The sequence below is a fragment of the Anopheles coustani genome, chromosome 2, assembly GCF_943734705.1.
Source record: "Anopheles coustani chromosome 2, idAnoCousDA_361_x.2, whole genome shotgun sequence".
Taxonomy (NCBI): domain Eukaryota; kingdom Metazoa; phylum Arthropoda; class Insecta; order Diptera; family Culicidae; genus Anopheles; species Anopheles coustani.
The window spans coordinates 61,104,861-61,129,579 of NC_071289.1; the positions used below are offsets into that span (position 1 = coordinate 61,104,861).

At 46.2% G+C, this 24,719-nt stretch overlaps 4 protein-coding genes and 4 non-coding genes across 9 annotated transcripts; 2 read left to right on the top strand and 6 right to left on the bottom strand.

Moving 5' to 3' along the window:
- The first annotated feature begins 321 nt into the window (after window positions 1-321).
- Window positions 322-1,335, top strand: LOC131266621 (iodotyrosine deiodinase). The gene is made up of 2 exons (XM_058269217.1): window positions 322-550; window positions 629-1,335. The coding sequence occupies exons 1-2, from the start codon at window positions 322-324 to the stop codon at window positions 1,333-1,335; spliced, it is 936 nt and encodes a 311-aa protein (XP_058125200.1).
- Window positions 1,336-1,638: 303 nt separating this feature from the next.
- Window positions 1,639-1,711, bottom strand: Trnar-ucg (transfer RNA arginine (anticodon UCG)). The gene has a single exon. It is a non-coding gene; the product is annotated as a tRNA-Arg (tRNA).
- A 2-nt stretch (window positions 1,712-1,713) lies between these two features.
- LOC131266635 (CCAAT/enhancer-binding protein gamma) lies at window positions 1,714-2,527 on the bottom strand. Its single transcript, XM_058269233.1, has 2 exons — window positions 2,369-2,527; window positions 1,714-2,259 (listed from the first exon to the last, which is right to left on the bottom strand). Exons 1-2 carry the CDS (start codon window positions 2,441-2,443, stop codon window positions 1,957-1,959), a joined length of 378 nt encoding a protein of 125 aa, XP_058125216.1. The 5' UTR covers window positions 2,444-2,527; the 3' UTR covers window positions 1,714-1,956.
- Window positions 2,528-2,883: 356 nt separating this feature from the next.
- Window positions 2,884-6,643, top strand: LOC131266612 (CCAAT/enhancer-binding protein zeta). Of its 2 annotated transcripts, XM_058269205.1 has the most exons (4): window positions 2,884-4,787; window positions 5,052-5,289; window positions 5,390-6,060; window positions 6,121-6,643. In XM_058269205.1, the coding sequence occupies exons 1-4, from the start codon at window positions 2,942-2,944 to the stop codon at window positions 6,321-6,323; spliced, it is 2,958 nt and encodes a 985-aa protein (XP_058125188.1). In that variant the 5' UTR covers window positions 2,884-2,941; the 3' UTR covers window positions 6,324-6,643. The 2 variants fall into 2 exon arrangements, with proteins under 2 accessions (XP_058125188.1, XP_058125187.1); XM_058269204.1 differs by having other exon boundaries at window positions 5,390-6,632.
- A 276-nt stretch (window positions 6,644-6,919) lies between these two features.
- Trnag-gcc (transfer RNA glycine (anticodon GCC)) lies at window positions 6,920-6,990 on the bottom strand. Its single transcript has one exon. It is a non-coding gene; the product is annotated as a tRNA-Gly (tRNA).
- A 4,325-nt stretch (window positions 6,991-11,315) lies between these two features.
- Window positions 11,316-16,290, bottom strand: LOC131266611 (hormone receptor 4). The gene is made up of 4 exons (XM_058269202.1): window positions 16,237-16,290; window positions 15,573-16,152; window positions 13,542-14,157; window positions 11,316-13,176 (listed from the first exon to the last, which is right to left on the bottom strand). Exons 1-4 carry the CDS (start codon window positions 16,288-16,290, stop codon window positions 11,316-11,318), a joined length of 3,111 nt encoding a protein of 1,036 aa, XP_058125185.1.
- Trnag-gcc (transfer RNA glycine (anticodon GCC)) lies at window positions 14,216-14,286 on the bottom strand. Its single transcript has one exon. It is a non-coding gene; the product is annotated as a tRNA-Gly (tRNA).
- A 377-nt stretch (window positions 16,291-16,667) lies between the features above and the next one.
- On the bottom strand, window positions 16,668-16,738 carry Trnag-gcc (transfer RNA glycine (anticodon GCC)). The gene has a single exon. It is a non-coding gene; the product is annotated as a tRNA-Gly (tRNA).
- Between the last annotated feature and the right edge of the window lie 7,981 nt (window positions 16,739-24,719).

Here is a 24,719-nt window from a genome sequence, read left to right on the forward strand (position 1 = left end):
GTCAAACGTGGTACTAACGGTCGTGGCCTTGTCCCAGAGACGCTCTAACTTGGTTCAAGCGCAACCTCTATCACCAAATGCGCGCTGTAAATCCAAACACGAATGGCAGCAGCAAGCGAATAGAAAAAAGATAAGATATTGCAAGCGCAAAAAAGATGCAAAAGCGCGGTGAGGTGTGTGGCATGGATGTGGATGATAATGGTTGGTCTGAGATTCTCGATGGAACTTGCCAGGTACATACATATCAGCAGTCAGTTCGTAAACCGGTGTCGTACAGTTTAGTTTGTTCGCCTAGTAGAGTTCCAAGTTTAAACGAAAATCATGGCTTCCTATCTCGAGGATATGGTGGACTGGTTCCTTAGCACCTCGGCTTTGGTAACCTATTGGAACTACATCTTTCCCGTATTGGTGGGCCTATATTTGGCCATATCGTTGTATGATAAGCATCGTTACGGAAGCAAAAAGCAGCTCAGGATAACATCTTCGCCGAGAGACGGTTCTCCTGCAGTAGGCAATGGGGCCAAACTGGATGGCATGGAATACGTTGGTGGTAAGTTAACGTGGCCAAGTCTATAACTGATCATCAGTCTTGTTTTTGAACGATTGATACGATATTTTTTTCTATAAGAACTTGAGCAGGCCGACTACGATCCCTTGCCGGCTTTGGAAGAAAAGCCGCACGTTCCGTACGTTGGCGCTACCGTTACCCTCGAAAAGGATCCGCTTGAGGCAGCCAACCGTTTTTATGAGATCCTGAATGACCGGCGCAGCGTGCGGCAGTTTAGCCGTCGGCCTGTAGACACAGCCATTGTCGAGCGATGCATCCAGGCCGCAGGGACTGGACCAAGTGGAGCACACACGGAACCGTGGACATTTTGCCTAGTGTCGGACAGTTCGGTTAAGCAAAGCATCCGCGAAATCATCGAAGCGGAGGAACTGATCAACTACACGCAACGTATGGCGAAGCAGTGGGTCACTGACCTGCGGCCAATTCGCACTAATCACATTAAAGAGTATCTTACGGAGGCGCCACATTTGATACTGATCTTCAAGCAAACGTACGGGTACAAGACGGATGGTGGCAAGAAACAGCATTACTACAACGAAATATCGACCTCGATTGCAACCGGAATATTGCTCTGCGCGCTGCAGAGTGCCGGGTTGAGTTCGCTGGTTACAACGCCGTTGAACTGTGGGCCAGCCTTAAGAAACCTTCTGGAACGTCCACCGAACGAGAAACTGCTGGTGTTGCTGCCAGTAGGTTATGCGGCGGAAGATTGCACCGTGCCTGATCTGCACCGGAAACCGAAGGAAGAAATTATCGTTCGATTTTGATTGTTTTTTTTTTCTTGATAAAATATATACCGAACTGGTTAACTCTTGGCTAGTCCAAGTTAGCTGATAACAGTGTACCGGTTAGATAAAGTTTACTAAAACTCGATAACACCGCTACATCTGATAATAGAAATAGAAAAACAAGCAATATGTTGTTAGGCAGACGCGATTTTTTCTTCCAATTTAATACTTTATGAAACTCTAATCAGATAATGTTTGTGAGAACAATTTATTACAAAATAAAAATGCTTTGCATGTATGTTTTTGTGGTTATTGCAACACAAGAAAAAAAACTTTTCTGAACGACCGTGACAGGACTCGAACCTGCAATCTTCGGATCCGAAGTCCGACGCCTTCTCCATTAGGCCACACGGCCCGTTACGAAGACCGGCGCTCAGACACAACGAGCTTCTCTGGGCCCTTCTAGCTTATTTGGAGTCATATCTTTAGCCGTGTACGCTGTGGAACGTGATTCACTTATCGTGATGTATTTTATCGGTGTGCAACCGTGTTGCATTGTTTTCCATTTGAACCGCCATGTACATATATACAAGCGTACCATTAATTAGTGCGCACCAGTCTTCATATCTGAACCATTAACAAGGAAAATTCTAGCTTCTACTACTTCTTAGATCTGCTTTTGCTTCCCTCGCCTTTGCTGGAAGATGCCTTAACGCGCTCCTTTCTGTCCTCCTCCTCATCGTCACTATCGTCGTCCTGAAGCAATTCGTTCAAGTTAACTCCCACCAGCTTATCCGCCTTGGCTTGCGCTTGCGTGAGAAACAGTTCCTTGAGAAATTTTAGTTCCTTTTTTTGGTTGTCGATTTTGTCCTCCAGCAGTTGGTTCTTCACCCGCAACTCGTTCACGCGCTGTTGCGTTTCTTCCGTTTTTTGCTTTGACTTTACTCGGCTTCTTTTGACGGCCTACAAGGAATGGATAACAAATTACTCAGTTAAATGTTGGAGGGAGCTCCCGTTTCAAGTGTGACTAGAAACATTTCAGCACGATGACGAAATCCTTGTGCATGATTACCTGATTATTCCGATCCCGTTTGCGACGATACTCGTCGTCCTCCTCATCGGTAACAGATTTTCGCTTCGGTGGCATTTTGATAATACTCTTGGTACTATGATTCCGAATATTTCTAAACAGTAAACTTTGAAACCTTTTAGGCGGTCTAGAGAACTTATACCTTGGGAAGGTATTTGTAAACACCAGCAAAGATGCGTCTCTCTTGACAGTAGAATGTTTTTTTCAACTGAATGTTTATCTTGACTTCAGCAAGCCTAGTGGTTGAAAAATACTTCGAAAAAGATAGGCAAGTTTGTCTCACCGCTGAGAATAGAAGGAAATGTTACAATAAATTTATTAACAAAAACTTCATTTGTTAATTTTCTGAAGTGTTCGTTAATGATTTTACATTCAATTCTCTATAAAAATAATAAACCAAATCAGTTCGAAAATTCTTTGTACGGGTAGCTCTCTGACCACTAGGCATAACTTCTGTCAATTGTGACATGTAAACTTTACCATGCGGTAGAGAACCGTCCCGGCGTGATCGTGAAAATAAATCGGAATACGGTGGATTAAAAAACCTGTGCTACAATGGCCATCGCGAATGAGAAGGTTAAGAAAAAGTCTGACCAAAAGTCCGAGAAAAAGGAAGCAAAGTCGAGTAAAAACACAACGACAGAAAAGGATACCGTTGAAAAGAAGCCGACCAAAATTGTGTTCACCGATGATGGTGAGCAACGTGTGGTTCCAGTAGACTACAGTGAGAAATCCGCTGACACCAAAAGTGGCAAAGGGAAGAATAAAAAAGGTGGAAACAGCAGTATCCTTAGTCGCCTCACTCAGGATGATGGCGACATTCCCAAACGTTGGTACCAGTTGTACGAAATGTTTAACACGCAGGGCGAGCTGATCGAACTGAAGGATGCCGAAATAACGGAGCTGAAAGGTCTCTGTCGGGCAGCTTTCGATGCTGAATGTCACGCACGGCTTAAGGACAATCCGTCCGATGCCAAATGGTTGCAGAGTGCCATGGAGAAGGGAACAACACGCGATCGAGCCAGCTCCGGTGCACTGCTGGTACAGACGAACCCATTCTGCAACCTGCCAGCGCTGGAAACAGTCATAGGGATGGTGAAAACTTCCAACAAGGGCCATTTGGACGTACTGGACGTGCTGACGGAGCTGATGATAAAATCGATGATGCCATCGCACCGAAAGTTGATCCCCATCCAGCAGCGCGGTGCAGATTGGAAGAACCTCAAGAAGCAGGAAATCAGCAAGGATCTTCGCGATAAAGTTTACGCACACTGGCACTTTGAGGAACAGCTCTACGAGCTGTATTTCAGCTTCCTCACCAACATCTCCATGGTACTGCACAGTGCCCAAGAAGCCAGCAAATGTAAAGCGGTCGTTCACTCGGCGAAACTTTTCGAACAGATACCGGAAAAGGAGGCCTTCCTACTGACCATGCTGGTGAACAAGATGGGCGATCCAATGAAGACGGTTGCGGTAAAGGCACTGTATCACCTTACGAACGTGGTCAGAACACACCCGGCCATGGCGTTGGTGGTGACGACCGAGACGGAAAAGCTGCTGTTCCGTAACAACGTGTCCGCCAAGGCGCAGCACTACGGTCTCTCCTTCCTGTCGACGATCAGCGTGTACGGTGATTTCGCCACCTGCCAGAAGATGATCAACGTGTGTTTTTCGTTCTTCAAAATTCTCACCGAAAAGGGAGAGGTCAATTCGCGCATGATGCAGTCGATCCTTAACTGCCTGCGTCGAGCGATCGGGAACATCAAGCGTGACGTCAACCTGTCGGATATCGTCAAACCGGAGCTGCTGAATGTTATGTTCCGGTTGATTCATCTGTCGGATATTTCTATCGCGTGCCAGGGTCTTTCGCTGCTGCTCGAGGTGACTGAAGCGGAGGGTATTGCGCAAAACCGGTTCTACAATGCACTCTACCGGAAGCTGATTGATCCGCATTTGTTCATGGTGGGGCCGCGTATTGCAAACGTCTTGTTCCACATCCTGCACCGGGCCATACAGAACGATCCGCGCCCGGAGCGTGCGCAGGCTTTCGTCAAACGTCTGCTGCAGGTGGCGTTCTACTTCCCACCGGCACTCGTCTGTGCTGCATTGATCATAATCAACAAAATCCTACGTAAACGTAGACAGTTGCTGTTGGATGGGCTGCCAGCGGAAGAACCAATTGGCAGGGAGGAACCAGAAGCCGACGCGCAAAGTGATGATGGCGGGCAAGATGGCGAAAAGGAAGCAAAGCCGGCGGTAGTACGTAATGTGAAACGGTATGATGGGTTCCACCGGGCGTCGGAGTTTGCCGGTGCGCAGTACACGTTGAAGTATGAGCTTACGCGATACTTGTACTACTTCCATCCAACGGTACAAAAATTCGCCGCGTCCATCATCAGCAGTAAGTATTATAGGAAGAAAATTATCCTACATGGGAAGAAAGATTGTTGCTGCTCTATCTGTTGGATTTTTTTTTTATTTTTGGAGCATTCGACTTTAAATCATCATATTTGCAATTCATTATCCACATAAACGCTTTCTGTTTCTCAAACTAGCTCTTGTAAACTAAAATTACCATGCCAACGGATTAAATAGTTCCCCTGGGCAGGAATGAGTCCGCAAAAGAACACATCTGAAAATTGTTTCCCGTTTTCTCAACTACTAGATACCGCCTTGACCTACTACGGTGACCCGCTGCGTGATTTTGCGTTAAGCCATTTCCTCGAGCGATTTGCCTTTAAGAATCCGAAGAAACCCAAACCGGTGACCCTTGACGAAAACGGGCAATCGAAACGGGTGATGGTGAAGAAACGGAGCGACTACGTGGCGGTGGGTTCCCGGGCCCTGCCGGTCGATATGCTTACGAAGGACCAGTGTACCGAGGATGATCAGTACATTTTCCAGTAAGTAGAAGTTTACGGAATGATTTTTTTTAAATTTTTTTGTTTGAGATTGAGACTTTGCTGACATGTTTTTTGACTTCGTTGTGTGTTTCGTTTAAAGTTTCCTGGAGCAAAAAAGGGAACGGATGCAGCAAGCCCAGGTGAGAAAGAAGGCTCGCGAGGAGCTCAAGAAGCAGAGAAAGAAGAAAAAGGGTAAAGGCATCGATGACGACGATGACGATGAGGAGCTGGATTCCGATGTGGAATCGATCGACGACGATGAGTTCGATGCGTACCTGGATCGGTTGGGTGTTCCTGGTGGACAGGACGACGGTGCGAACCTGGACCGGGAGGAGCTCGATTTCATGCAGGAGCTAGAAAAAGATCTTGCATCGAGTAAAAAGAAGGGAGGCAAAAAGGGTGCGGAGGACGACGATGACGATGACGAGGACGAGGACGGACTGGATGATTGGGATGAGGTTGAGGGTGATGAGGAGGACGATAATGTTGGTGACTCGGATGACGAGTTTGGCGCCGGCGGTGACGACGAGTTTAGTGACGGTGGAAGTATTTCACTGGATGAAGATGGCGAACAGATGGATGATGATGAAGACGATGAGGATGATGATGAGGAGGAAGCACCGGTGGCGAAGAAGCGCAAGAAGTCGGCGTCCTCGGTGGCGCACGTTAGCGATCGTGCATTTGCCAAGAAACTGAAAACGGCCGACATGAACTCGCTATTTGCGGCTGCGGACGACTTTTCCGAAATGCTGGAGGGCAACGCTGATGAGAGTCTTTCGGCGAAGGGAGCAGAAGGTAAACGAAAGAAGCGCTCCAAGAACGCGATCGCAGGCGCGCACGGTACGGAGATGGAGGTGTTCAATCAGGACAAATCATCCGTCAAGCAGATGGCCTGGGAACAGACGAGGTTCAGTGGCTCGAACAGCAAACACTATAGTGGTGCCGGAAAGAAAAATTTTAAAGCGAAAAACTTTGCTGGCGCTAAGAAACCATTCAAAGGCGCCAGTAAGGGCAAGGCGAAAAATCGAAAGTAAAAACTATACCATTGAAAAACTTGGAATGATGCCTGACGCTGAGGAAATATGTCACACACAATAAAAATAAGGCTTCTACATAAATCTGTCCCTGACTTAAATGGATTGATTTTCTCGTTGATGATAGTTTGAGAAAAATGTGATCGATTACTAAAAACAATCGATCAATCAGTACAACAAATCTGTTTCAAGCTGAGTTGTTTGTTGATATATTAATTTAGTATTAACAAATCCCATTGTTTCTCCGTCTACGTAAATTATGTAAAGTTCCCGTTCAGTTATTACAGATACAAACAGGTGTGTAAGCTAACAATATTGTATTTTCAAACATTTTATTAAGTCTCAGGGGGCATTCAACCATAAATCCTTATTCCATTTCTTAAAAAATAAAAATAAAGACTTTTTCGTTAGGGTGAAGTTGATTTAACTACCAAGATTCCTTAAATGTTTGCTGTTCTGGATGTGTCAGAAACGAGCCGTTAAGATAGATCATGAATTAGAAAGTAATAAAAAGGTGATAGCAATCGATTTACTACTAAACAAACAGCTCATCAAAATAAAAATTTTGTAGCTCTCGCTAATACAAAAAGAGTCTTTGCATCGGCCGGGAATCGAACCCGGGCCGCCCGCGTGGCAGGCGAGCATTCTACCACTGAACCACCGATGCTTCTTGGAACTGGGTATTGTAAGGCTAAATATAAATATAGTATAGACACAAGGAAATGTCCACGGTGCGTGTAGGTACTTATAGTTTACTTGTGTAGCAAGAGGAGTTCAAAGGTTCAAATACGAAAAGATTGAGACAAACCCTATCCTTTTCACCCTTTCAGAGGTAACTCCAGACAGCTAGGGACTCAATCCGTTGATGAATAATGTAAATAAACAGTAGAGATATTTCTTTCTTCAGGAAAGCAAAAAATTCAATATAAACGAACCCCATCGAATATCAGAATAAGGAAACCAGTGACGTATTATTTGTTCATTAATATATATATATATCATTTATTGATTGATGCCTATATAAGAAGGGTTTAAGTAATCGTCAATCTATTTTTAAATGAATGCACTCTCCACTCTTCGCATCCACTCACCACGCATATATACGCACAGTATCTATTTCAATGTTTTTGTTCATGCATTGTGTGTTTTAATTGTTTTTTTTTGTTCATTATTAATTCAAATCCCGACTTTTCGTGTTGTGTTGTATATCTTCACTCCTTACATTTCTTTGATATTGCGCTTTTGTAAGATTTTAAATTTGTTTTATCGCTTTCAGCACAATTATTTCGTGCGAAAGAGTGTTCGATGGTTTTATTGATTTTTTTTCGCCCCTATTTCCCATCATTGCGTGCCGCACTTTCACAGCTCGCGTTTGCTAAAATTTTGATTTTGATTGAGTTGAGATGATGCGTTTGTTTTTCATAAACAGTTTTTATCGTCTGAAAGCAGCGTGTGTGTGTTGTGTTTACTATCTTTTTCTAGTTTTGTTTTTGCTCCATTTTTCATTTGCATGATCTATCGTTTGTTTGCTTGTGTTAGGTTTTGCAATATTTTATATTTCGTGTTAGCTTATGCGCAAGCTGTCTAGTTTGTCAATTTGGTTGCGTGTTCTCGGGTTTGTTAGCGTTTAGTAACCACTTTCGGTCGTTTTGAATCAGCTTTCTATCGTTTTGATTTCGTTTCGTCTATTTCTATCTTGAGGGTAGTATACTATAATTGAATGCACTCGTCGTGTGCACGTTTGTGTACATGATTTCCGTAGGTTTTTTCGTTTCGTGCTTTTCCACGGCTCGGGCAGTTGCTGTGTAGAGTAGAATGTGGTGTGAATAATCGGTTAGTTTCTTCAGTAAGCAAACATGTTTGGTTCACTTGTTGTGATACGCGAAGTTTGGGATCTGAGCATGCAACCCTTCCGTTTCTCTTCCGGTTTAGTGGTGAACGAGTGGTGAAAAGACCAAGTAGGTAAGAAAAGTGGAAAGAAAGTGATCTAGCGTGTTCTCTAAGCTCAGCCTACGGAAAATTGGGTTTAGGGCGGCTTTCCGCCACCGAGATTGAACGAACACCGCACGCGTCAAACACTAGAAGGGTGCTGCTAAACGCTAGGAAAACAGTAGGCGCTTCTTTCGCGGTTTTGGTCGGTTATTACAATCCGTTACAGTAGTCATATATGTATCTATGCATGTATGTATGATTCGTTGATTATTGAAATGTGAACGAGGATCTTCTTTTAGGGTGTTGTTTAGGTGCACAAAGAAATTCCCTTTCGATCGCGGATGAAAATTCCATTGGCTTGTACGAGTCCCCACCGTTCGCTATGTGTATATATGGACGTCTTATTGTATCATGTATGATTGAGTAGGATTTTGCTAGTGTATATGCTTTTGTAATCATCGTCTTTCATCGAAGATGGCGGTAAACTGTTTCAGTTACGGTTCGCTTCTATTGCTTAGGTTACGGGTCGAGAGATGAAGTTCTCATTGAATTGGATTTTTGCGGCTTAGTTATACGCTTTGAGCTGCTGTTGGCGCAATTGAATTACTTTGGTTCGTACGCTCCTACATTTTACGAGGGGCCAAGAGTACATTTTTACCTTACACGATTTCAGACCTCCGCAATCGATTGTCTACAACGATTTATGTTCCCGTCTTTAACTCTCGCTCCTTTTTACCGTTCCGTTGGTTCGATTCCCTCCATCTAAAGCGCGAAACGGATGTGTCAGTTTGCATTAGAGTTTTGAATTATTTGTATTGAAGTTTTGTAGCGCTCTACCGATCGTTTCCCAAATCTGCTGTTCGAGTGATCGTAGTAGGTGGATTAGGTTTTCCTTGTGTGATTTTTATGCGTGGGGTTTTGATTCTGTTTTCCTTAAATACATTTCCCTATCCCGCTAAGATTAGACTAGAAAACAGTATTTTCCGTTCGCTGGTGGTTTTATCCTACAGAGTAACGACTAACAGACTCTCTAGATGAGTAAATGTGTTTGTGGTTTTTCCCTATTCAAATTTGCAACTGATCTCTTTTCTTTTTATCTCGGGTATCGTTCAAAGTGTTTCATTGTTATGTTGACTCTCTTCTTCGGTTCACAGAAGGAAACTGTGCTTAGTTCAGTGGTTGTGAGATTCTAAGAAGTTCTTTTACGTTTGTCTTTCGTTCTTATGATTTCCTCTTTGCCGGATTTTATTTCCATCTTTAAGCTTTTCCTGTATTGCATGTTGCCGAGTCGGTAGTGTTCAGTTTGCAGTACTGGAAGTATTCGTGGCCGAGGCTTACTGTCTAGAACTTGAGTGATACAAAAACATTATAAAAACGTGTCTTTTCGGGGGAATTTTCCTCTACGATGGTCGCTTGGGTTTCCCGACTTCTCGAGATTTTCGCTCTTTCTCTCTCTCTCTCTCTCTCTCTCTCTCTCTCTCTCTCTCTCTCTCTCTCTCTCTCTCTCTCTCTCTCTCTCTCTCTCTCTCTCTCTCTTCTCTCGCTTTCTTTCCCGATCGAAGATTGTATCGTACAAGTTGAAAGAACGAACAGTGAAATTGACGAGTTATCTGTAAGTCTCCCACAAAACACACTATCAGATATTCTGAAGAGAAGCAAGTCCTACACTACCTTTCGTTCTGTTTTCCTTTGCTTTACTCTCGTTATACTTTCTTAGTTTATGTTTCACTTCTGTTGTCTCATCAGCGCTATACGTTGTTTATCGTTTTGCTACAATTGTGCCCACCGTTTTGCTTCTTGATTCTTGAAGCTCACGAACGTTTGTGGTAAGAAATTGGTTAGTTTAAATCATCTTTTCAATTTACTTTTCTTTTTGCAATTACTCATACAACAAAAACCAGAGTGAAACACAAAGGAAAAATTCTGTTAAGTCACATGTTGACTAACATTCACACGCTTTGGGAAGCAACTGAGCGTTAGAACTCCTTACCCTCAGTAGCTAAAACCACTCCCGATTTCCCGTTCCCTATGTCCGTCCAGTCAGTCTTCATCGCTCAGTGTAAAACCATTCGGGGGCCGAACACACATCTTTTAAAATGGTATTCAATCGCTCCTGTACCCCCTATGCCCAAGGTGTCTGTTTACTTTTATAAAATCACAAACAGTGAAGGAAGAATGCAAATAATAAAATTCGTTCAACCTTCTGCCGCATTTGCCTTCATCAGATCGACCCTGCTTTTATCCTTGTTTAGTGCGGAAATTTGCTAAGTGTTGTAGAGCTATGCTACCGTTAAATGTTTCTCCGCTCACGCTCCGTTTGGTTGTTCTAATCTAATTAACTACTTTATCATTTACATCGCTAGGAGAATTCGTTTCATTGATTACACACGTACACGAGAAGTTTTGTTTATCGAAATCGAACAAGTATTTTGTGTTTTATCCTTCCGTTCCGGTTCTGGAGAATCGGCGAACGAAATGAAAACACCTTTTTTCGTGGTTCTATCGCACCGCAAGATATTTGACTGCTCTCGTGTTGCCTTGTCCATTTCGACAGTGTTCGCGTGGCGTACGGGCAATGTGTTCTTATTAAATGCTAGTCCCTAAATTGTGAATATTTTATGTAATTTTTTTCCGTCACAGCGCATCCAAAACAGCATCCTAGGAGCTCAACTTCTACAGGGTGCTATCAACTGTTTGCCTCAACTAAGTGAACTGATGGGGGAGGTGGACTCTCCTCCTCAGGATAGTCGCAGTCCCGGGGGGAGATGTCCATCATCCAGACCATCGTGTCTTTGGTTCTTGGTTGAATGTTTATGTTGTTTTGCGCTTCTCAAGACGCGAACGAAACGCGAAGGACGCACGCGAATTTACGCGCATCCTGTTCTATGTATGGTTCGGTGTCACAGCTCATCAGTTCCGTCGGCGCCGGTGGTAGTCGTCGTCGTGGTGGCGATGGCGTCGATCGATCGTACCACCACCACCACCACCACCATCGTACGAAGCCACCGGCCCGTCCGGAGAGGACCATCGCGGCTGCTGCGGCCGCCTCCGGGCCCGTCCCTAGGTTAGCTGCATCTTCTTGCAGTTGCACAGCCACTTAATGATGCGCGCGTTGCGCTCGATGATCGACGGTGGTTCGCTGGTGCGGTAGAGCGGTGCCCCGCCTACACCACCACCACCGCCGAGTAGTGGACCTCCGGCTTCCGGACCGCCAACTCCAGTCGGACCACCAACCACGACAGTCGCACCGACGACAGCTTGCGGCACACTAGCCGCAACACCCGCGCCCGCCGTTTCCGTACTATCGGGCAGCTTGGTCGAGTCGATCGTCGATACGTCGGAGAAGAACACGGCACTGGACTCATCCGAGTCGGCTCCGGCGCCGCCGACCGGCGAGCAGTCATCCGACAGGCGGTGGATGTCGGAGGAGGTGGAATTGCTGTGGTGATAGTTTCCACCACCGGATGTTCGCCGGTGGTCGCGCAGGTTGTTCTTCGGTCCGCTGGGCGCGATGTAGCGATCGTACGTTTCCTCGTCCAGCCCGAGCCGATCGAAGAACCGTTCCAGCTGCGTCAGACTGTCCGAGCGCGATCGTTGCTTCTCCTGGTGCGGATGGTGATCCCGATCGCGATCCCGCTCGCGCTCCCGATCACGGTCACGGTGATCCCGGTCACGCTCACGCTCCCGACGCTCCCGATGATGATCTCGTCCATCCGGTGCACCACCACCACCCGCACTGCCGACCCCACGATCGGGTGGGGGTTGACTACGGTTCCAGTAGCGATCGCTAATGTCACTCTTCGAGCGCAGGATTGGCCGTCGATCGTCCTCCATCGTGCCGCCACCTCCTGCACCGGCGCTTGCACTCGAGCCTCCTCCCCCCGGTCCGAACCGCGCACCGGCCGACGGTGACGGGTTGCTGACGGCCGACTGGCGACCACTGCGGTTCTTAAACCGCAGACACTTTTGCCTCTTGAACGTACCCAACGGTGGGCTGAGATCGAGCTGCTGCTGCTGCTGTTGGGGTAGCGGTTGCTGCTGATCCGGCGGGGAAAGGGGCGAAACGGGCGACAGAGGCGACATGGGTGGTGCTGCAGCACTTTTGTAGTACTTTCGACTGCCCGCACTACCGCCACTCCGATCGTCGTAGTACTTCTGTTGCTGACTCTTTTGCTGCTGATGCTGCTGCTGCTGTTGTTGTTGGAGGATCTGGTGCTGCTTCTCGCTGTAGCCATCCTGGAAGGCTTCCGGCACCTCCGGGGTGGTGAAGTTCAGCAAACAGTCGGCCGCCTCCTCGCGGATCTTTGCCCGACACTCGATGCAATCGTACCGGAGCGGAGGAATGCCGTACGCGTAGTACGAGTTGCCACTGTGCTGCGTTGAGGATCCGCTATCGCGTCGGTAATCACCCAGCATCATCATGGAGTCGTTCGACTGCTGCTGCAGCGGGTGCTGGTGTTGATAGTGTTGCTGCTGCTGCTGCTGCGTAGAGTGCGAGTGTTGCAAATGCTGCTGCTGCTGCTGGTGTTGCATCATCATTTGCGAGTGAGAATGATGCGACTGCTGATGCTGCTGCTGCTGATGCGGGTGATGCTGTTGCTGGTGCTGCTGCTGCTGCTGTTGCTGTTGTTGCTGCTTGCAGCAAGGTTCGCTGTGGTGCGTATAGTGCCCGGAGGAACCACCCGAGTCCCGGTTAAACGAGCTGCCGGAGCGGTTCGAACGGTTGCCCCGGCTGCAGCAGCTGAGCGCCTCGGAGTGCGGCGAATGGCGACTGCTTTGGGAGTGCAGATCTGGCAGCGATTTGTGGCTGTTGATGTTGTAGGACTGTGTCGGCGAGTAGTCCGACTCGTCGGTCGGATGGTGTCCCGAGCCGGTGACCACAGCCTGTGAGTGCGAGTACGATCGTTGATAGTTGTAGCGACTGCTGGAAGGAAAAAATTAGTAGCAATGATTAGTATAACGAAAACCAATTATGAACGATCGCAAAGGGACCCCGGGATGAAACCCCACGACCATGTTAGAAGCAAATGATTTGTTGTTTATATTTCTTTCTTTTTATGTATCAGTTGTGTCCTTGCGGAACCTGCGATTTAAGGTGCCACCAGTTAAAGTGTGTGCAGTAGTACATACACAATTATTTTCCTCATTGTAGTCGAAATTTTCCAAAGCATTTAACAACCATTGACCATGTTGCAAACTTGTCGAAAGAATTACAAGCTCTTATAAAACAAATTAGTCTAATTTTGGTTGGAATGGATTGATCCGCCTGTGCAGAACAAAACGTACCTATGACCACCGCCGATGGGATGCTTGCCCTCTGGCGAACCTCCATGTTGTTGCTGCTGCTGCTGTTGTTGCTGTTGCTGCTGTTGCTGTTCGGCGTACTCGGCCGGTGGGCTGATGGCGTGGTAGTCATCGGTCAGCACCAAACTGTCGTGCAGTCCGCCGTACAGGTAGAGATCGTCGTCGCCGCCCGGATGTGGCGGCAACGACTGGGGCGACAGGAACGCACTCGGGAAGAACACGGACACGTCGCTCGGCTGCTCCGGGTGCACGGTCAGCTGCTGCTGGTAGTTTTTCGGCGGCTGAATATACCCGATATCGTCCAGCCCACCGCCACCGACCATTCCAGTGCCGATGTAGCTCGTCTCCAGCGGTTGGCCGAATTTAGAATTGATTATGCCCACATCGGTGGGTGGTATTATTGTCTCTTTGCTGTCGGCGGCGTTGAGCAGCTTGCGCAGCTTGGTCTGCAGCAGATCGGATCCGGATGAGGCGCTCCGGCGGCTGGCCGGCCGTTGCTGTTGTTGATGCTGCTGCTGTTGCTGTTGCTGTTGAACTTGCTGCTGTAATGCCTGCGCTACGGCTGATGAGGAAAGCGTCCGCGAGGGTGATACCATATCTGTATGGAAAAGGAAGAAGGAAGATTAGTAGACAAAACAAAAAGAAATATGTTCCATTGCATCGGCCGGGAATCGAACCCGGGCCGCCCGCGTGGCAGGCGAGCATTCTACCACTGAACCACCGATGCTTGATGCGTTAAGGACGATACAGAACGAGCGGGCCTAATCATAGGTTGAAGAGCCAAACACGATCGATTGATAAAAATACGATATGATTGAAAAAAAAAAATTACCATCAGATTCAGCCGACTGCTGTTAGATTCAGGTAAATATAAATCTTCATTAATATCAACGCAATAACGTTCTTGTGCCTTTCGAAAACATTGTTCTTCGAGTCAAACGGTATATCTTCTAACGAATAATGACTTGTTTTGTTCATATTCAAAAGAGACGCTTCACTGCTTCACAACACCTACCACCAATGTGGTCAAAACTGGGTTCCAAGGCCGGATCTTATTCCCATGGGCGTTGTTCAGTAGCCGGTAACAGGTATGAATAAAAAAAGGGTGTTGATAGGTACAAACTTCAGTGTAGACATCAGCGTATTCGCGATGCATCTACATTTCCTGCTCGTCCTGTTCTTCGCCATCCAGGCGGTGGTGTGTGGTTTGCGGAGGGCAACGTCGACAACAACAACCTGTGGGTTGCCACTGGTGGACACGACGGTCGATCAGTATACCACAGTCGGCCTAAGGTACTTATGGGATGATTAGTTACTAAAGTTTAAATAACTCTGCACCCAACAACGGCAACGAGGAGGTGGCAAATAACCTTATGTTCATCATAACAGGTAAAAATGTCATTTCATCATTTCAAATGTTCCAAAGCGTATCTGAATTTTTGAGAGGATCAAACGGATCATAGTAGATGCGTCTCCCTCATCTTTTTAGTGTTTTATTCGAGTTCTGTGAAAATAAAGATCCCATTGTGTGTAGTCCATATTTTCGAGAAGAAAACATCCGTGTTTGAAAGAGGTTGTTGTTGAGTTTGCGCACAACACGCAGCTTAAGTTCAAATTTGGCTCTTCCTCTTGGTAAGTATATAAAGATGGCAGTAAATTCTTGCGATCAGTCATTTCCGTAACGTACATCTGACAAAGCCGTGTATTTGAGATGAAGCTACAGTTGGTGCTTTGCCCTTTATTTGCCGTGCTGGCGTTGGTCTCGGGCGGTGCGATACAGCAGTCGTTTGTCGATTCATCACTTTCCGGATCTATTCCTGGCAAGCCAAGCGTTTCCGAACAAACCGCTCTAAGGCATCGGTATGATTAGATGACATGCAGACATGATCGGCCGTATGAATAACCGAAATAAAATGAGTACGCGCAAATAAAGTACACGCCGTTGTTCTAGGCTTTTTAGCATTGACTTGTCCTTGACTTCCACCTCGGGAGAAAAGATTCCCTAAAACTTACATGATCCACTAAGCGTTCCGGTACTGCCGCATCCACCGTCGACTCCTCCTCTGCTCTGCTGGGAACCAGATCCTCCACCACCACCACCGCCTCCACCACTACTACCACCGCTCCCACCGCCACTACCACCGCTGGACCGTTTGTTGAGTAGTTGCTGCTGCCGGTCTAGAACCGTTTCCGATTTCACGTAGAATGGCTTGCTTTCGGCGAGCAGCTCCACGGCGGACTTCCGCTTCGAGCTGCGCAGCTGATGGTAGTTGCTGAGCGTTTGGGAATGCTGCGGTGGGAGTGACACCGACTGCGAGTGATGGTGGTGATAGTAGGATGCTTGCTGCTGTTGCTGTTGTTGCTGCTGCTGCTGCGAAACGGACTGCTGCGAGGAGATGGCGGTCGTAGCAGACGAAAGGTAGGATGTCGGCGGGGTGATGATCTGCGATGGCGGGGAAACGGACACCGACGACGAGGAGTGATGGTGACCGACCGGTGGCGGAGGCAGTGAGTGATGCTGAGCCGACACGACACTTTGTTGCACCACCGCCGATGGCGTGTGGTAAGGTGAATGCTGCGACAGCAGGTGACCCTGGCGAGAGGAGATCAAGTAACGTTAATGCGTTACCATTATCACTCGTAACGCTTGTGTGAGACGGAGGCTCGTGCTACTCACCTGATGGTGGCGACTGCTGTGTCGCGGACTATTGCCATAAACAACCGCAGCCATGATTGAAATGGGACTCTAGAACTTCTCAACACCGACTTCTACCGTTACTGACTACTTTGCGGCCCGCGAACCAGGCCACTTGTTCGTGCGTGTCCTTTGCCTTCGACAACACACTCCTGTATCACTGTTTGTTTGAAGGCGTGGATGGCCACAGTTTTGCTAGGATTATCTACCGTCCGGTGGTCCTTCATGAAAATCGATTCGTGTTTCAGTTCCAGACGAGCGTTGCGATGCCCGTAATGGTCCTAATAGCTGGGACTTTTCTAGTGTTTATTATTCTGAAAATATAAAAAAAATAGACAAGAAATTTAGACAATTATCACTTTACCGATACATTGATAATGTACAGAAAATTTACACAAATAAAAAACTTCTGTTGCATCGGCCGGGAATCGAACCCGGGCCGCCCGCGTGGCAGGCGAGCATTCTACCACTGAACCACCGATGCTTGTTGAAAGGGGAGCATCTAATTTAGATTGCGCGCTATAATGCCAAGCATCAGTCTAACGATCAACCATTAATCGAATATTCTCCATTCGTTTTCCTATTTCATCAATAAGATTCAGAACGTTTAGAAACTGGATAGATTTTTGAAAAATTGACGTGCACCTGGGCTACCACATATTCTGCCCTTAATATGAAACTGACACTATAGCACACTCGGAACAAAATATCAAACAAACCTACCTAAACACGGGTGGCCTGGATAAGTAACGGAACGAACTAAAATTCGTCTGTACTATTTTTAGCTATCCACAAACGGTACGTGGTTTGTTTAAAGCTGCCTTCTGGTTCACTTCTCGATGGCCAAGAAAAGCCAAAATAGTTCCATTCCGCATGGCGTTTGGGCAATGACTTCGTCGTCTACAAGCTCCGACGTAACCTAAATCGTTTGCCGGTGCTATAAAATTATTTTGGCAACATACTGAGCAAAGCAATCCCAGAGTAGTTATTTTTCCATCGTACGATCATTTTGGCATGTGTTTGATTTATTTTGCAAAAAAGGGGGTGACACTTTTGCTGCCAGCATAGTTTTTTATTTAATTTTTTCTTTTGTACTGCACTCCCTCCCCACGAAATCGGACCTTCCGGAAGGGGCGAAGGGGCCATTCTGATGTATGTTCACCGACCTGGCGGCTTTCCTTTACAGCCGACGCCTTTTATAGTTGTCCAGTCAGCCCTACTTTGGACGGACGCTGTTTTTTCGTGCTTCCTCCAAAAGGTGTTGGAAAGTTTCCGTTGGGGCAGCACCCCGTTGTTTATGATCGTACGATTGTACACTGTTAGAATCGGTTCCTCAAATTTCCCTGAGACTAGCAAAATCGGAGGATCGCAATATATTGCTTGCTAATCAAATCCAGGCACCTTAATGCAACACGTTACACGATCGTACGATATTACAAAACGGCATCGATCACCGAAGCTGAATTTTGCCAACAATAAGTACCTTAAATCCACGCTTCTGTTTCCTGTAAACATGCTTCAAGGGAGCCAGGTGTGTTGGCCCCCAAAACACAAGTAGCCAAATTTGAAAACAAATTACAAAAAAAAAACACATTTAGTAGATTATCACAATATAAACACCTCGTGCCATTGGAAGAGGAACACACAACATTAGAATTATTAGATTAGAACAGCAAACGTTGGCGATAGTAAACGATGAGCTTTAAACGTAATCGTTTAATTCTTTTTCCGACTTTGTTCACTCAAACGAATGAATCTATTAATACTAAGTTGATCAACATCAGTATTTGCTTTGAGATTACAATTTAATTATATTTGTTCATACGACATACGAGTATTTTATGGAGATTAAAGTCCGACCCATTACGCCACTATCAGTTCCTTGTCGGATGACCTTTCAAATGATCTTCATTGATTTATAACTGAATAATGTTACATTTCCAGCCTCTATTTGCTCTATTCCCATATGGATTTATGTGTCACTAAACAGATACCCGATTGCACAATATGAAAGCAATCGAACTGCTCGTCCGTGAAAACAAAGTAGGAAAAAAGGCGCGAGTCAACCAAAGGCGGAGTAAACCTTTTTCCTCCGCATCGACCATTGTTCGTACGTGGAAGGAAGACAGTTACAACATCATCATGGCAGCCCGGTGGGGTTGTGTTAATTTAATTCTATTGGATCACTAGCCCAATGATGGAATCGATCTTGATCTGACAGCGATGTTAGGAAAGATATTGGTTTTAAGTAGCTAAAATAAATTAAAAATGTACAGCTAACGGGACAGAAAATTCGTGAACGTTTTTTTCCAATACAATTGTGAAATTGTTACATCCGGAAATGGATTAAGGTTTGCTGGGCATCGTGAAACGGTAGAAGAAATATGTCACCGAGGGGAAAAGTGACAACCGGTTCCGTCGTGATAGTTTCTCAATAAAGGGGCAAACGGCCCTAAAACGTCACCTTCTGTGTTTAGCAATGGCGATAATGCTGCCATTTTGCCAACGTAATGGCGGACCCCACCACGTCGTGCGATACTACAGTATACTGTCGATCATGTCCCCAACATTTTCACCGACACGCACAGAACCTGCGTCGGCTCGTTCAAGTCGATGAGCAGCAACAAAACAGCTGCAAAGGAAAACAATAAAATATCGCACTTTTCCCTCGCCCTTGCGCATGGTGACACAATGTCCAATGTGTTCATACGGCCAGGTTTGTCGTGTAGTTGATAGGCGAAGCAACGGTGAGGTAAAGAAAACAACATTCATTTATTAAAAAAATAATGCGAACCATCAACTACCCGTCCGAGGGCAAACGTATGGCAAATTCCTAACCAGCTTGACATTCTCATTGATTTTGTTCGTTTCAATGATGATTGACACATTTTAATTCTCACCTCTTGCAAAATAAACAATGCCCCAGACCAGAAATGGATGTAATTTTGTGGCGTCAAAAACGAAAACTGGGCAACGTCGATCGAAAGTGGAAACAAATGAATGACACACCTTCGAAACCACACTGGGGAGTCGACCCTGAGCTGGTCGGCAGAACCATACCCGACTGCTTCCGGGTTCACGGATGGAAACTGTCAGAACAGTTGAATTTGGGTTGCACGGTTAACGAACTTGACCGCACATCGAGGTCATACCGGTAGCGTTTCGATGGCCAGGTCGAGTAGAACAATAAAGTATCAAAATCAACCGGCCATAATCGGCACAAAGATTCTTCTCTATCGGACACCGCCTAAAAAGAGAAGCCAAAAAGTGAAAACAATCACAGTAAAGTACAATAAATTAAACCATTACAATAAAGTAAACCGGGTCGCGAAAGAACTTGAAACCCTCCTTTGGAATGACTTAGTTTTAGTAAATAGTAAAAAGCTTAACCTAGCCTGGCCGTTAAAACTAATCTTAATAATAGTAAAATTCTTAACCCAGGTGAACTCTTCGTGTTTCATGTTTCGTAAATGTGTTACTAAATAAAATCTCCCTTTCAAATAATTGTTAAACTGTTTAGTTTAGCCTCAACATAAAAGATTATCATCCGCTATGCTAAAAGAAGCAATTTTATTCTTTCAGAACAGCAAAAGCAGCCATTTTTTGACATATAATTTGAATGGGAAGTACCATCATCAACACAGGAAGTGGATCATCTAATTGTATGTGGCATGTGTTATGCATACAAACTCTGGAATTTCAGGCAACATTATGCTATGAAAAAGTTGTAACCGGAAGTTGGATCATAGCTTTCGTAGTTACGAAACATATCCTCATTCCAAAGGACTTTCCCCCCAGCACGTAGAAAAGAAAGTCCCCCCTAAATGAGTTTGTGTTTTAAAGACCAGCAATGGTGCAGCATTAATTAAAAAAAAAACACAAATTCATGAACAGCACGTGACCGCGCTCGTTGCAATAAAACATTACGGCCCTTCTGGAAGCAAAAGGCAGCTAAGCGAACCAACACACATTAGAACATAGATAAATAACTGTACAACAAATTATATAGCAACAAAACAAAAAATACAGTAGCCCAACCTGCGGCCGCTTCAGGCTCTTGCCGGAAGCGGATAGCTTCATGTACCGCTGAGACATACGGCCAGTGGTAAGAACCGGAAAAAGAGCTACCGAACATCACACACACAAACACACACAGGGTCCAATCACGTAGGCCGCCGCGGCCGGGGCTTGTCTTTCGCACGAGAAAAAGTTGCTCCCGGAGGTGGATCATCTCGCAGCGACATAAGAGTTGCCATCGCTCGGAGCACAACCCGCCGGTAGGAGGCGAAGCGGGGCCAGGAAGCGCGCACAGGAAGGAGACATTTCCAGCACCACTTGGCGACACTCCAAACCGGATCAGCGGGAAGTGGAGAGGCATCGCAAAAAGGGGGTTCATTAAAGTTTTAAAAGGTATGGAAGAAAGAATGGGACGGAGGAGAACCTAGAGAGGACCTAGAGAGTCATCGAACCGTCCACCGCCAACCGGCTACGGCCGGTGCCGTACGGTGGACCACTTTACGGACCATCGCTTCTTATCGTGGAGTTTCCACGGAATTACACACACACACCCACATACACATCGATGCAAAGAATGGCCAGGAACGGCAACGCCAGCGTAAATGTTTCTACGTGTCATGAATTAATAATCGATTCACTTGTCTCTGCTCACCCACATTTGGCAACACCGTCCATATTATGTCTCGTCGGCGGGCCTGGCCGGTTGGTTGGGATGTGCGGCCTAGAGGCCATTTTCCGCCCGATTGTGCCCTAGTCTCCGAGTCCACCACGGACGTTTGGAGGATATCATCAACATAGCGAGAGAGACGGAGAGAAGGCGAGACCGAGCTAGCATTTGCAAACACGGAAGATGCCAGCGCAAAAAAAAAAGTTGCACCTCTCAGTGCCCCAAATTGGGAACCAAAGTTGTCCATCGAGCCGGCGACGTGATACGGAGACTCCCAGGACATTCGCACCGTAGTGGTCCCGTGGCACCGGGCGGCGAAGTAAACAATAAATTTAATAACGGTTTGATAAATCGACAAATGGTCAACTCCCGGGGCAGGTTAATGGGGGAAAAACAAAGTTTGGAGAGGATTTCCTTGCCTGCCTGGGAACTAACGAGGTAGAAAACTGGATTTTATGTATGAGCCTTTGTTGTGGCTCCTCGTACTCACGAGCATGGGTGGCCTCTTCTGTGGGTCGGTGGTGTCGATAATGACATGTTATGCTCGTGTTATGGTATTCGGTAATTCAGAAAAGATAATGAAGATAAAAAAGGACTAGGTCCACCATGGAAATATTTTACTTCCTTGGAGAATACCAACGGAATCAAAAATGAGGATTTGGACAGAAGATCCAGTGCATGAACAGCCTACATCTAAGTTGGTCCTTAAATTTAGATTATAGACTTTAGAAACAATAAGCCGACATTACTTTGCAACTTAGTATTTGAGGCTGAGCATTTGGATCGACTTTAATTCAAAATTTTCGTACGAAACGTTTTGGATGCTTCAAAGCATTCCAGTACCCTCATCTGCAATTGTTCTTACCAAACGAAAGGAATTCTTACCCAACTTACTGATTTCCAAAACGGGTTTTGTGGTGACAAGTGAAATTGTGGCCTATCAGATATTGAGTAATTCTTCTTGCCCTAGCGAGTTGTTTAATCTGAAGAATCGAATCGAATGACCGCTGGCAGGATGTTGTATGCGACCCCACAAATTCGATGGCGCAGGTCGTGACGGGGAAAATTATACATTTGGTGTTAATTAAACGCCGGCACATCGTTGTCGACGCGTTCCGAGGGAAAGTACCGAGTGGGATGTGTAATAATATTATTAGTTGTTTATAGCACTCCGTATGCGCGCCGCACGAGCCACAGCGGCTGTTATGTGATAGGGTGTGAATTGGAAACATCAACCCCATAAGGAGAAGCCGGTAGGTAAGGGAAGGCTTGAATCGGACCTGGAACTATCAAACACTGTTCTACGCTGGAGGAAGAAGTTACGGGCGGATTGCAGGGCAAGGAACGTACCATAGGCAGGGCGGTGTTTAAAACATGAAATTGGAACGGGCACAGCTAAAACCAAGGGCTTAAGTAACTCTCGCACTCTCCAGTAGGTCCCCTAGAACTAGGTCACAGTCAATGCTAGACGGGTCTTCTGGGGCCGGAAAAAAATGGTGCCACTAGAGATGGGGGATTTCCATGGCCTCTCCAAAAACAAAAAAAGTGGTAGCCAGGAAGGTCTCGCTACTCCTCAGCGCATGGAACGGGGTTTGCTACCAGGGGCCCAAGAAGGAAACTTAATTTTGACACGTTCAGCACGTTTCGGGTTTTGTTTTCCCCCCTTCGCCCTGGCGGCCGAAAATCGTCGCCGGGAAAGCCCATATCGTCGGGAGAAAATGCTGTATAAACAGAGAGCGTAAGAAAAACAGACCGCAACGGAGTTCTCGTCTCGGCGGTGCGTGTCTTTTAATGCCGGGGTATTTCAATTTCGTGGTTTTGTGCTTACGTGCGGCTTGAAATGTACGGAAGTAGTGAAACTCACTAGCGGTTTGAATGCTATAAAATGTTCAAGGTTCTTGATTACGCACAGTCTTCCTGTGGTCGTTGCTAGCGTTCCTGTTTCTTTACATATCTGTTGGAGCTTCTGAGCGTATGCAATTCATTTGAGGTAAGATCTGAAAACTTGTGGTTCTTTAGTCTACGCTTTCTGGTCACGAACATTCTGCGCAAAACCACCGAAACGAAGCGATCGATATTTTTATTACAAAATATTACAGATCGATCAATGATTGATGCCTCGTTTGAGGCTCTTCCTCCCACACTGTCGAGCTTTTTATTAGCGGCGTGAAGAAAATTGCGATCTTCAATGACTTTCGTTCTGCCAAGCTCTTACACTTCCTCATGTTTTCCCATTTTAACCATAACCACAACAACACCTTAGGATCCTACCGCATTCTCAGGATCCCGGCGGGCAAAACAAATCTTTAATCAACGCAAACTCTGTCGAGCTGTCTATTCTTTGATGGGTACAAAAACGCCGCCCATGTCGGCATTAGGTAGCACCCGTTTGTCGTTACCTCTATTTGTTCAGCTCATTTCCGATTCGATTGATTTATTTAGCAAAACACGAACGTATGTATGCTTGGCCGGCCGAACGGACAGGGTTGTTTTGTTCCGAGAGCCGTGCAATTTCCGCGCGGAACTGGAGCTCATGGGAGAAATTGTTCTTGGTTGTACTGCAAGTGGCAGCTTAATGACACGCGAACTAACAGAAGTCGAAAAGGTGAAAGATAAGCGGTCGGACCAAAGCAATCTTTACAGGAGCACTCCACAAGCAGGTCGGTCAGGTCGGCTTGTACAGACGAATTTCTTTTAGGGCAGAGTTGGCAAAAGATTCTTTGGATTTCTAAACGAGAGCTGGCCATTATGAAGTTTAGTGGTTCGTAAAGCTTTTGAATGTTTTAATTTCTTCAGAACATTGTACTAGAACTTAATGGCCCTAGGAAAGTGGAGGGGTTTGTTGAACTCTCTCGTACCATTGCAGCTCAGGTTCGCCACCGCTGGCCGTTAGAGTTTAATCATCCATCCATCTATAATTTTCTTGGCAGAAAGTGGAGGTAAGAAGCTTGGTTGTTTTTGTTTTGCTCCTGGGTTGGGTTGCAGTTAATGCCATTACAGTATGCCTCATTTTCTCGCTTCTCTCTCGCTCTCTCCCTTTGTTGACCCACGCCTTATCCCTGGAGGCTCTCAAGACTGAGGGATGCCACATAATAACAACAGTTAATTCATGGTCACGAATGAGAGGTTTATTTTTTTCCTCGTCCAAGTATGATTCTGCCGGAGCCTGTCGCTCCAAACATGGGACACCACTACCATCGCAGATGGACGATGGCCTGTAGTAGATTGCTGCAGTCTGATGGAAGGAAAGTTTTTTTTCCCCCCCATCTTGCTGCCATAATCGCTTGGTCTCTTAAAGACAGCTGCCGACTTGCTGTCTGCGCAGTTGCCAGCCTTTTTTCTTGAATGGTCCATATTTAGTGGGATCAGAGTCAGGGTGTGGATGCAGTGTGACTGATGGACCCCGTGTGAGATGCGACCCGATCGGGTGTCGTGACGTGAAGCAGGAACAGGATGGCATCGGGAAGATAACACCCAACTCCTGACGCTGTAACTGTAGCTTGTAAAATCCTTTTTCCGGTTCAGCCCGTTCGTTGCCCTCACCGTGTGAGAGATTATTGTGTGTTAACTGTGTTTTATTTCAAGATCTTCTTCCTCTGAATTTCTGCCTTGTTTGCTCGAAGGTAGTCAAATGACAAAAAAAACCCTTTGACCATGGACACAACTCCTTGCCGTGTATGAGGCTGAAGTACTGAAGTACAAATCCTCCGGCTCGCAGTGTGGCGAGTCCGTAATTAATTGTCCCCCATGACCTTCTGAAACCGACGCAGACGACGTGGCT